Source organism: Myiozetetes cayanensis, unplaced genomic scaffold, assembly GCF_022539395.1.
Source record: "Myiozetetes cayanensis isolate MyiCay16 unplaced genomic scaffold, myiCay2020 scf5-8, whole genome shotgun sequence".
NCBI lineage: Eukaryota > Metazoa > Chordata > Aves > Passeriformes > Tyrannidae > Myiozetetes > Myiozetetes cayanensis.
The window spans coordinates 17090944-17102825 of NW_026087742.1; the positions used below are offsets into that span (position 1 = coordinate 17090944).

Here is an 11882-nt window from a genome sequence, read left to right on the forward strand (position 1 = left end):
ATAATATCTTTGTGGACTCTTGAAAAAGGTTGGATACAATATTGCATTTAGTAGAGGAGTAGAGATTCCAGGACTAGCTGTGGTATTGCTAAAGGAAACCGAAGATATATAAAGATACCGTTAAATCTTGTGAGATGTACAATTTCTACTTTAAACAATCTGTTAAATTATTCTCCAGTTATCTTTAGTTAGATTGTGTTATTACCATAAACCAGTCACAGCAGGAAAGTACATGGTGTGGAACAGCAGGTGAGTTTTTAACTGGTAAAACAACTAAATAACCAAGTGTGCCAGTATGAAAAAAAAATTTTCTTTTGAAAGCATTGACAGAAACCTATATAGAAGAGTTGTCCTCTGCTACAGCTCTACAGACAATCAGTGGGTCTTTTGGGACTGTTTGAAAGCTGATGGTTGTTTAAAACACAGGATTAATTTTTACTGGGATCAATACCACAGGAATGCTGAAACACCAGATTCCACAATTCTTTCAAATTGTCCTCAGGAAGGCAGATCCTTCAAAGTGGCAGTCTGGACCTATATCTTTTTCTTGCTTAGTCCTTAAATATGCTTGGAAGACACTTTGGAACACTTACCCATTTTAAATCATTGTTTGGTATGACAGTTTGACAGGATATTGTCTCTAGTCCTTCACTGTTGCTCCAGAATGAAAAAGCAGATCTCACTCTATGATTACGTTGTTGGTTCCAGGAAGCCACTTCAGATGTTCTCTCCTTTTGCTGAATGAATCAAGCCCATTAATCTGATGGGATCGTCATGAATGGCTTCTACTTTTGCTGTGTTTTCAGCAGCCAGCTGCTCACTGTTGAGGTAAATGCTCACTTCAGAAGCCCTCGTGGCAGGGTTAGATGATCTTTTTTCATCTTCCTCTAATGAAGGATCTTTCTTTCTCCTTGGTTTTCTGCGTTTTCCCTTGACGCTGTGATCAAGCGAGGCATAACACATCTGACTGGCAGACTCCACCTGAAGGGAAATTCACTTTTAACATTCGGTAGTTACCCTTGTTTTAAAATTATACGTGAGACTGTGAGTATGTCTACACTGTAATCATAATAGTGGCTGAAGGACGCCCAAACTAGCTGTAGAACAAGCCATTCAAAGTACAAACAATTGAGATATGGGACCTAGAAACATTTACCTATGGTAAATGGCCCATAGTGGCAATAAGGAAAAATTCTCCAAGGTATCATTGGAAAGATTCTCTTTGGGAAGAAGGGTAGGTTATGAAATCAGTCCAAGTTCTTTGGGATGCAAGATATGATTTGATCTGTGTTTCTTCTCACTTTTGTTTAGTTAGAATCCAGTTGTTAGCAATATTGTTCACATGCTTTGTCTCTGCAGAGTACCAAAGGTGGATGATTCTCATCCATATATATGATCTCGTTTCCAGTGCAAAATGTATGCCTTTTGTATCTTTCCCCGCTTCTCCGTTTTTCAAACCAAACTGTCAATGACTATTGACATTGGAATTTTCATAGATTATTCTGTTGTCATAAAGTTAATAAAAATGAATGTCTAGATTATAAAAGATAGTTTTACCTGCTGGAAATATCCTGAGAGAGAGGCTGGAAATTGATCCTAGTGAAATACATGGAACTTAGGAAATTGATGCTGGGAATGCTTCAACTACAGGCAAATTTCAGTTGAAGCTTGCATGCTCTTAGGTATCTCAACAAAATACAAATCAATAGAAAACAGTTGTTTTCCATTTTCACTTGTTAAGGCACATAGATTTTGTGCTGGACAGGAGAGAGCCACTCAAATTCATGAGTATCACGTGATACAGCTTGTGTTTCCACTTTGATATCACAAATAGATCAAATTAATTATTTACCTAAGCCATGGCAGTAGATTTAATTCAGTCTGATCTGCATGCCTGTGGCAGAGCTTTATCATTCCATAGGTGTGCACTTGAGCTGTCTATAATTTTCCTGCTTCCTCATTAATAACTCAGATTGAACAGTCAAGTCTGTGCTGAAATACCTTGATGAAATGAGATAATGCATGGTAATTTTGTGATAGTGTCAAGATTTTTGTCATGGAATAAACACAGGAACTCTGAGACAGACCACATCACCCTAATTCAGAAATCCAACATTAAAATTAAAGATACCTGTAGCTGGTTAACTGGCCTTTGAGGTTGGGACTTCATCTGCTCATAACAACATTCTTCTGTAACTTATCAAAGTAGAAAAACATTTTAGTTATTAAGTTATATTACTGAGTCTTAAAAGATCAGATCAACAGATCCTCTGTATTACAGAACTCACTTCCCCCAGTTTTCTTTGGTAGAAGTTTGTTTTGTTTTGAAATCACACACAGATCACTCCCTCTGTGTACAGAGAGGCAAATAGCTAAGAAATTCAGACACACATACTGTGGAAATGAAAAACATTTTCTGTTCATGGGTGGAAGATTTCTCGTTATTCACTAAGTGGGCATCATTTTAGAGTGCTAGGAGGATTTCTTGCAATTTAAGGGTAACAACATATTGATGTATTTTTCACTATAAGTACCCTTTGGCTGAGAAAGGGGCTGTGACTTGCAGCAGCTGGTGATTAAATTCTATTTCTAAATTTACTTACAGTTTTTTGTAAATTTGGTGCAAGTTATATTCTTATTTCATATCTCATTTTAGCCATCAGTAAAGCAGATTACTTCCTTACACTTTTCAGACTTTTACAATGTCAATCCATTTGAGTGTTGACTTAGATAAATTTATGCAAACCATGCATGAAAACGTTGGGTTTGGTTTTTTAATTTTTTTTCCCTGCAGCTCAGGGAACTTTAGTTTTGCTTAACCCCAAATAAGGCTTGCAAAAAACTTATATTCATATTACTTAACTACTGCTTTAACACCATAAGCTCTTCAAGAGATGTAGTCTCAGCATATCTAGCTCTAGCTGCAGTTATGTGATATTACTGCCTTTATTGTGGTATCTCTCTGCCAAGGATTATCAACTTCAGCCCAGTAAAACAAAGCAAAGCTGTCTGCCCACCACTCAGCCGCTGGGCTTCAGCATATTTGTCAGTGTTGCTGATGATGTTTGGATAGCTACAGCAGAGAACTGGTGTGTGCTTGTTTCTGCTTGCTTCTGTGGGAGCATTGACCTTGAACCATGAGTAATATGTGGTTTATATTGCTTTAACATGCATGGATCAAGCTGTTATTTCAACTGGTGCAGCTTTACACATACACGAGCTCTTTGTTTTGAGATGCTTAGTTCAATAGGACCATTTGAACCATAAAAAATTAAATTCAGTATGAGATCTCTTCTTACAAATAGTAGTGTATTATGATGGTTTGTATTTCTATCCCAAGTAGGTGGTAATACTTTTTGAAAAGATGTAGATTCTCAAGCTTGGCATTTGACAAATGCAAAACATGTTGATCAGCCAGTTTTTAATCTTATTAGAGCCACTGAATAGACACCTGTTCCTAAAATAAATCTTACCTAAAGTATCTTGATTAAGGTTGCCATAAACTGGGTAATCTTCTGTGGGATAGTCATCATAGCTACAAGGGGAATGGAAAAATACTTTTAATTCACAGAATATGCTTTATTTAGGACCCCATTGTTCTGCTCTAATAAACATTTAATGCACGCATACCAATATCCAGATCGTGTGTGTGTATATATATATATATATATACATACATAGATGTATATATATATCCATAGCAGATTGTATGTGATCTAATAAACAAGACCAAAAATACTGGAGGGGGCAGACATGGCAATGTGCATATTCTGAAGAGAGATTTGTTATCTAGCCAATAATTGAACTCTTCTTTCCTGTAGCTTAGTTAAGTATAAAGCTTATCTCAACTGAAAGGAACCTGGTTCATGTCCTCTGAGACCACTCTGCAAGACAAACTAAAGCACTGCATGTGTCTTTTGGGATGATGTTCTTAAAAGATCCACACTCTTGTGTCGACACAAACAGAAGAGCAAAGCACAGTTCACCTTTGGATTTTTAATGGTATGCTGTGTTTTATCACCTAGTGTTACTTGAAAATGTTTCTAAGTGTGTTTGTAGAGTGGGCATTGTTAGTGGGAAGCACTTCTTTCTATTGCATCCCTATACTGTGTCTCATCAAGGGAATGAATCCATGCAATCTAACGCCAGTTCTTCAGTGGTATTTTTCAGCTAAACAGGCAGTAATAGAGACTTCCCAACTTCTGTTTCATTGCTTTGGGGCATCGTTTGTAAAGATTGTTTTTGAAATGTAAATACTAATTAATAATATAAAATATTATAAAATATTAACATAAATAACTTATTGCTCCAGACATATTAACTATCAGACTATAATTCATCATTGTTTTCTGAGAGTTCTTTTAAATTATTATAGAATTCTGAGGTTAAGTTTATAGTAAATGCTGGTTTAGTTCAGTATCTTGCGCTCCCTTCAACAGATAAAATTATAGAATTAGCATGCAATTATTTCATTGTTGATAAAATGACTGCAGGATGTATCTCCCACATGAATTTTTTTTCTGGTTTTCTTTGGAAAACTTCTTTTTTCCCACAGCCATTCTCTCCAACATTTCCAGGCAGACTGCAAGAGATACTGAATTTTCATCTATGTTACCCCTCCAAAGCCATCTGTCATTATTTATTGCTTATGTCACCCTTGGGAGAAAGAAAATTTTTTTATCCAACTTACCTTGGATTGTTCTCTTCATAGTCTTTATGCATTTTATCTGGAAAATTTGTTAAAAAAAAAATTTTTAAGAGAAAATGAAACATGCTCTTTTGGAACACTTCAGAGAATTGTCTCAATGGATATGCTTTTGATTTCAGTTTAGAGAATACAATTGAAAGTTTTGGCTCTTCAGTCATCCCTCTACTTTTCTCAAATACTTTTGTCTAATACAAGAAATGTTTGTGTTAACACCCTGTGCTATGGCTGCAAAGCCTATGTTAGGTTACAATATCCCAAAAACTTACTGTAACGCGTGTAATTCATTCCTTTTTTTCCTCCACCTTCCACTTCTACCTCATCTCTTTCTCTGACTAGGCGGGTGCATCGTATGCTTATATGACAAGTGAAGGTGTATTTGTTTTATTAGTTCTGTAGCTTGTATCTCTGAAAGATGAAGAAACTGAAGCAGAGAGGCAATGGCTACAAAGAGATTTATTGCTAGAGCTTGATGCGTAACTCAGAAACGCCTGACTTTCCATCCTCTGCTCCAGGACTCTAACCTGGTAAGCATACCATGGTAAGCTCCGATTCCATGAGCAGTGCAGCATCAGCCAGTCCTAAACCTTGGTCAAGGTTAGTTTTGTAAATGACTGGGATTTTTAGCTCATGGAAATATCTGCCTAGTGGCCCTAAAAAACAAAATAAACCTAAAGAGACCAACCCGCACCCATCTCCCCACCCATCCAAAAATGCTCCAGCAGCTCTTTTAATATCCTGGTTCTCTTACACCTGGTGAATTCAGTTTATAAACACAGGCCTGCTGTTTATGTAGATTATATATGTATATTTAGTGTGGTTGAAGACACCAGTGTTTGCCTGCCCACCCATACACAGGTGCAGTTGTCCCTGTGCTAAGGGAATGGTGAGGACTGTACAGCTTCCTAGCAATAGAACTGTATGCATAAGAGAGGTTTCACTGGCATAATTAGTTCTGTCAAAAAAGTCATAGATAATTTCAACCAAAACCGGAGTATGACTGTAGTCAACTTCTAACATAAACAAATGAGTTTCTTATTGTGAGTGGCACATTGTTTTAAGAGTTTCATTAGAATCCCATGATGAAAAGCAATTAGAATGTTTTTCCAAAATACACAGATTGAGCATAAACTGTATATGAAATCAGAAATTCTAATGAGCATTCAAGAATTTGAGGAGAAGCTACTTAAAATAATTTTTAAATTGAGGTACAAATAATAACCAATTATATGAAAAGTACACTTTTAAAAAAAAGAAAATTACAGATATAAAATATACTTTAAAAATAAAGATTTAGTCAGAACTAAATTCTTCACCTTGTACGTATTCTGTTGGTTTGTCTTCAGAGAATGGGTTTGGGTGGCTGTTTCTAGCAGTGGATTGGGCAGTTAGCAATCATTCTGTAATTGTACCTGACTCTCCTAAAAATTTTTAAAAGTTACATGCTTTCTATTAAAATCATTCTTGCTAAAGGATAACTTTTCAAACGAATCAATTTGTTGCCTTGAAATCTCTGAGCAGTGATGGCTTTCTCTACAGACAATTTAAATATTGAAACTCCATTCTTTACAAAGAGATGATGTTTCTTACCTCTCTTTTTTTTCAAATACTGTGAAATGTTCAGTGTCAATGAAACAATGAGAGCCAAACTCAGGAAGGCCAAAACTCCCCAGACAGAAAAGTGGCAGCCCATTTCTGTAACTGAAGGAAAATAATTTTGTCATTTGTGTTGTTTAATAGTTTCACCATTTTCTTTGTGCTTGGTTGATTTTTGCTTTCTGTAATTGAAGCTGCTTTTTTTGTTGTTTACTCTGTGACAGCCGTTGATATACAAGCTACATAATTAATATCAAAACCAGATGCTAAATAATAAGACAGCAAGATCAATAAACTGTTAGTGGAACTATTGTTTCATAGGAATTCTGCCAAAGGTTGGGCTATTGGTTTGCCAGTAACATACAGTAAAAATCAGAAATTAATAAAGAAAAAAGTCTTTTTACTGAATAGCTTTGAAATTAATTCTGTAATTGTCTTTAACTTACTTTTTGCAGTAAATTTTTGGCTAAATTCTAGAGTTCATGAGTGAAGTTCTGAATTCAGTCAAAACAAATTCATTGGAAATATCTCTGAAAAATAGCTAAGACCAGAAGGTTTTAACAATTCTTGCAGAAAAATATGAAAAGTTGGTTGTTTTCTTGCATTGTTTTCTTGCTATTAAAAACACTTACTTGTACTCATTTTCTTGCTTGAGAAAGCAGAAGAAGTGGTGATAAAGGATAAACAGTAGCTGGGAATCAGTGAACCCCCCAGAACCTCTGCAGAGAAAAGCCCAGACAGCTCCTGGAAAATCACCTGGTGAAAGGTGGGTCAATTTAATTGAACAAAGTTTCCTTTTGCCATGAGCTTGCCTCTCCTTGGAGTCCTGTTATAAGCACAGGGAAAAACCCCCATGCCTATTTTGTCATTTAATTAATCTATTTTGTCATTTAATTAATTCTTCACTCAATCTAGCTCATACAAATTTTCCATCACAAACCATGCTGAAGAAAATAGCTTGTTTGTGACAGTCTAAGGGCCAAAATAATCAGCATTACTGCAAATGGCCAATGAAACCCTCCTTGGCAGAGGAAACACTGAGCCAAATACGTGAGTGAAAGGAGCTTGCAGTTAGAGTCTTCACTTTCCTCCTGAGGCATGTTTCACATCCCACTAGATTTGGAGTGTTTAAAAATAAAGCCTGGTGCCCAAAACTTAATGACATCCTCTAATACTGCATAAAAAAGTCTAGCTGTGGCAGAGCAGTCAAAGGGAGGGATTGGATGATACTGATCCTTAAATCACTCTGTTGTTTTGGACATACCTGGATTCCTTCACGAGGCTGACATTTTGTTTGCTTCTTGAAGGAAAGCTGAGGCAAAGGAGTACAGGAATACACACATTTCCATGTTGCTGGCCAGGGATAGGTGGCAATGCATTTGCTCCTGCTGAGGACACAAAGCTTTGTTCCTTGGCTGACCAGCTCCAGCTCATCTTAAGAACTTCTCCTTACAGGTTTTGTTCCCTCATTATGCTTTCGCAAAAGCTATTTTAGGTTTGTTTTACTCCAAGCCCCAGATGTTTTTATGATGATGAAACAAGACAGGATAAACCTTGGCAGTAAAAAGTCACAAATCACGTGGGCTTCTAGGGTGCAGGTTTCAGAATTCTCTTTTAAAAGGAACAAAAAGAGCAAATAAGCTGTGACTTTCTGACGGACTTGTAACTGGGTTTTCCACATGGTACTTACAGCGGCCATTTATCCTTCCTTTTAAAATAAACATCCAGTTTCCATTCCTTTCTTTTCTCCCACTCAAGTTCTCCCAAAGGCACTTGAGGGCTCTCTATCACTGCAATAGTACTTTTCATGTTGAGAGGCACTTTTTTGCAATGAGATACAGATATTCATGAGGAGAGACACCACCTCCATGAAGCCGCTATATATTATTCCAGTTTTTCAGAGAAGGAATTAAAGAAAGCGAAGTCTACACTGAGAAGATGTTATCAAGGTATGTCCATTGTTTGGAACCTGGTTACTCTAAAGTTAGTCACTCAACATTTGCAACTAGTGCAAAACTACTAGTCCAAAACTACAAGTCTCTCAAAGGCAAGAAATTTCAAGTCTCAGTGTTGTGCCTAAATAATCATTCATCCTTCGTTCTTCTCTTGTCCTTTTTTTCTTTTCTGATGTAATTATTTTCCATTTTTATAATGTTTATTTTGTATTTGTTTTCCTACAAACTCTTTTACCAGGGAGCAAAAGCAGTGAGAAGGGAAGCACGTGTAAGTGTGATAGAAGCCACAAGCCTGTGATTCATTAGAATAAAAAGAGTGAGCAGATACGTGAAGTAGTTCCAATCTAAGGTTGTTCCTTTAACTTGATACACAATGCTGTAATTTATCTTTCTTATTCAGGAGTCCTATTTTTCCCCGATGTTTCCAGGGTAGAAGGAGAACTTTTAGTTTCAATTTGAATGTATTTTGATTTTTTGATGACAACTATTATATTCCTGTTTGGGCTTCTGATTTAAATTGGAATTATTATCTGGAAAATAGTAAAGGTTGGAAAAAATTGCTTCTCTTTTCATTTTTCAAGTTTAACTTTACAGTATTTGAGCAATCCCACTTCTCTAGAACTTTAAAAACATTCTAATAAAATATATCAACATTTTAAATCTCACAATCTATAGTTCTTTCTTAAGCATGACTTAGAAAAATTCATGGGTGTGGGGAGACTAAGAAAACAACATTTAAATTTCTTCCCAGATGAACACTGCTTAGTTTATTTTTAAATTTATTTTCCACACATCTGAGTTAAACATCTGCTTCTGTTGCAGCAAAATATATACAAACATATGTGTGATTTCAATATCTTATTTTTCTAACTTTTCCTCTTTTCAATACAAGCTATTTGGTTCTCAGATAAGACTACTTATATTGTGGAAACAACAGCAGTGTTAATTTACTCTATAAAACCATAGTAAAGACCTTGATCAGAGACATAAGCTGTGGTTCTGAGCATTTTATGCCATTCTGATATCAGTTTCAAGTTAATCTTACTATCCAGATATAAAATATGATAAATTTTTATTTTATATCTTCACTTTACAAATGTACAACTACCAGGTCTTTCCCAGGTGTTCTTGTTCTTCTAGTTGTTGCCAATATGCTAGTTATTTACATTTATAACTGAATTATTTAAATAGCAACTACTTTGACAGCAGCAGCAGTAGAAGGAAGGCTGAATAACTGTGAAGGACAATTTGCCTCCACAGACAACTACACTGCTGTCCCTATATGTATAACAGCAGACACAACCTGTCACAGTTAACTGGCTGTGCTAGAGACGAAAGTGAGATAAGGAGACTGTGGATGGTGAGTGAGAAATAAGCAGAAAGTCTATTAGACTAATTACATTCCATTCTGAAAATAGTGTCTTTTATTTTATTTATTCTATTCTGAAAATAGTATTTCTGTTCTGTACTCTAATTTTAATTCTCGTTCATGTAATTTATTCTCAGATGTAGCAGAAGCGGGTTGTTACATTTTGCATAGTATATAATTATTCCATAGAACTCCTGACACTGTGTTCAGGGGCATTCTCACTCAAGCCAACACTTAGAATATATTTAAAAATGTTGTTATCTGCAGAAAAAAAGTCATATAGAAAAATTACTCCTTTAGAAATAGTACATTATGACTCTAACAGGATAAGCTCAAACCCCATCAGGGTTTTCTGTGATAATCTGTGATGAGAAAAGCTAAGATTGGTGGTATTTCAGTGCAAGAAATAATATCAAAGCTATTCTTAAAGTATTGTGCTGTGAAAGGAATAAGATGGTGTAGCCAAAGGTTTTATAAGAGAAACAACAATTCTTGTTTCATTGTTAGAAGAATTTGGAATGTGTGAGTGGGGAAGTATTATAATTAATCATTATAAAGATGACAGTATTTGGAGAAATTAATATCAGAATCTTTCTAGTGTTAATGATTTACTCCTCTGCTGCTGTTCTTCCATTTCAATTTGGAAAGCAGGTTAAACTTGGAGTCCCATCCAAATAGAACGTCTACTTTAGGTAATTTACTTCATTTGAATGATGTTTTTACTTTTCTGACTTTAGGAATGGGGTTTAGTACATTTTACATTGCTATAAACTGAAGGTACCATATTCACATCACAAAATACGAGCGAGCAAAAGACTTTCTGAATACATAGTTAATTGGGCTTTTTCTCTCTTTTAAATCTGTTGACAATTTTCTCCACCAACAGAGACAAGACATGGGAATAAATAGAGTGTTGGTTATCTGTTCTTTGGTCTTCTCTTTGCAGGGTTCATTATACTGTAACTGGAGGGGTGTGAGGGGGGAGAAGCAAACAAAAAACCCTTAGCAAATAAACAAAAGCCTCCAAAACGTTCAAATCTTTCTTGGATGAGTTTCTGCAACTCAATTTAATGCAACTCAAAGGAGTGGATGTAATCAGGTACTTACCTTTGAGGAAAGGGGCCAGATTTAACAATTCATGTTACATGTTTGTCCTCTTAACAACAGAGGAATAGGTAGCAGGAGTACTAAGTTTTGTTCTTTCTTGTTCTAATGTATTTTGGTTAGAGAACGCATCATGGAGGATAACGGGAGGATAGCATACATCTACCAGGTTTTTGTAATGAAAAGCAATATGAGGTGAGAAATATAGATACCATCCAGCTGGACATGCCATCTATGGTATCAACTCATCATTCCTTAGAGGCAGATTAATTGCTACCAGATTTAAGATGGTGATCTGGAGCACAAAATGGTTTGTTTCCTGTTGGTTTTGTCTGCAAATTTGTCAAAGATGAGATAAAAATGTCTTTCCTTCTCCCTTCTAATTAAATGTTGATATAAATAATATTTTGTACTAATGACCCTTAGAAAAAGAAACTCATTAAGGGACTGATGAATGTTAAATTAGCGTTAAAGATGCTTCCACCTGTATGAGCTTTTAATACAGGATTAATTCTCTGGAAAAAATTCCTTAAACTGCAATTAATTAGTGCACAACTAATTGCTTTGTAAAATATCAACTTCATACCTCAGAAGGGAAACGGTGCATTGTAAAATAAGAAGGCCCACAGCACAGTAAGTACTTTCAGCAAAAAACTAATGCCAATGCTTAGTCTTCATTAACAAGCCTTAATTAATGATGGTTTAAGCTGTTATTAATAATTCTAATTTAATACCCTGATCAACCCTCTTGGAAGACTGGTAATCTGCCATAGGTTTTACTGCTCCTTTGTTTACTATTTTAAAACTGAAAGATAGGGCCTACCTGTTTTTGTAGGTTCTGGGAACACTCCCCGCCCCTTTGTCCAGCAGGAAATCAAGTTGTGTTCACAGACCTTGGATACTCTTTTGTTTTGGACCTGGCAGCATGGATCTGCCTCTAGAGTTGCCGTCAACCTTAAAGGCCTCCAGTCTTTTTTTTCACCTGCTTTGTTACAAACAGGAAATGTGGTTTGGGCTTTTGCAAGCTCACTGGCAAACTCGCAGTCTCCTTCAGTGTTTGTCTCTGAAAGAGAATTAAAATATTTATGTGTGCACTTGTATTTATTACCCACCTGTCTTGCCACGGAAGAACATGAACAGCACTATTAGTTCC

At 35.9% G+C, this 11882-nt stretch overlaps 1 protein-coding gene across 1 annotated transcript; it reads right to left on the reverse strand.

Annotated features, from left to right (window-relative positions):
• Nucleotides 1–216: 216 nt before the first annotated feature.
• LOC126649261 (T-cell receptor-associated transmembrane adapter 1) lies at nt 217–11677 on the reverse strand. The gene is made up of 6 exons (XM_050333240.1): nt 11553–11677; nt 6296–6406; nt 4691–4727; nt 3474–3535; nt 2132–2196; nt 217–981 (listed from the first exon to the last, which is right to left on the reverse strand). Exons 2-6 carry the CDS (start codon nt 6396–6398, stop codon nt 718–720), a joined length of 531 nt encoding a protein of 176 aa, XP_050189197.1. The 5' UTR covers nt 6399–6406; nt 11553–11677; the 3' UTR covers nt 217–717.
• Between the last annotated feature and the right edge of the window lie 205 nt (nt 11678–11882).

Bases quoted from the DNA above. Each gene is read 5' to 3' on its own strand.
- LOC126649261 (XM_050333240.1), bottom strand. From the start codon at position 6,398: ATGGGCTGCCACTTTTCTGTCTGGGGAGTTTTGGCCTTCCTGAGTTTG. The intron at 3,536-4,690 runs GTAAGTTGGATA...TTCCCCTTGTAG, and splicing joins TATGAAGAGAACAATCCAAG to CTATGATGACTATCCCACAG. The intron at 2,197-3,473 runs GTAAGATTTATT...TACTTTGATAAG, and splicing joins CCTTAATCAAGATACTTTAG to TTACAGAAGAATGTTGTTAT.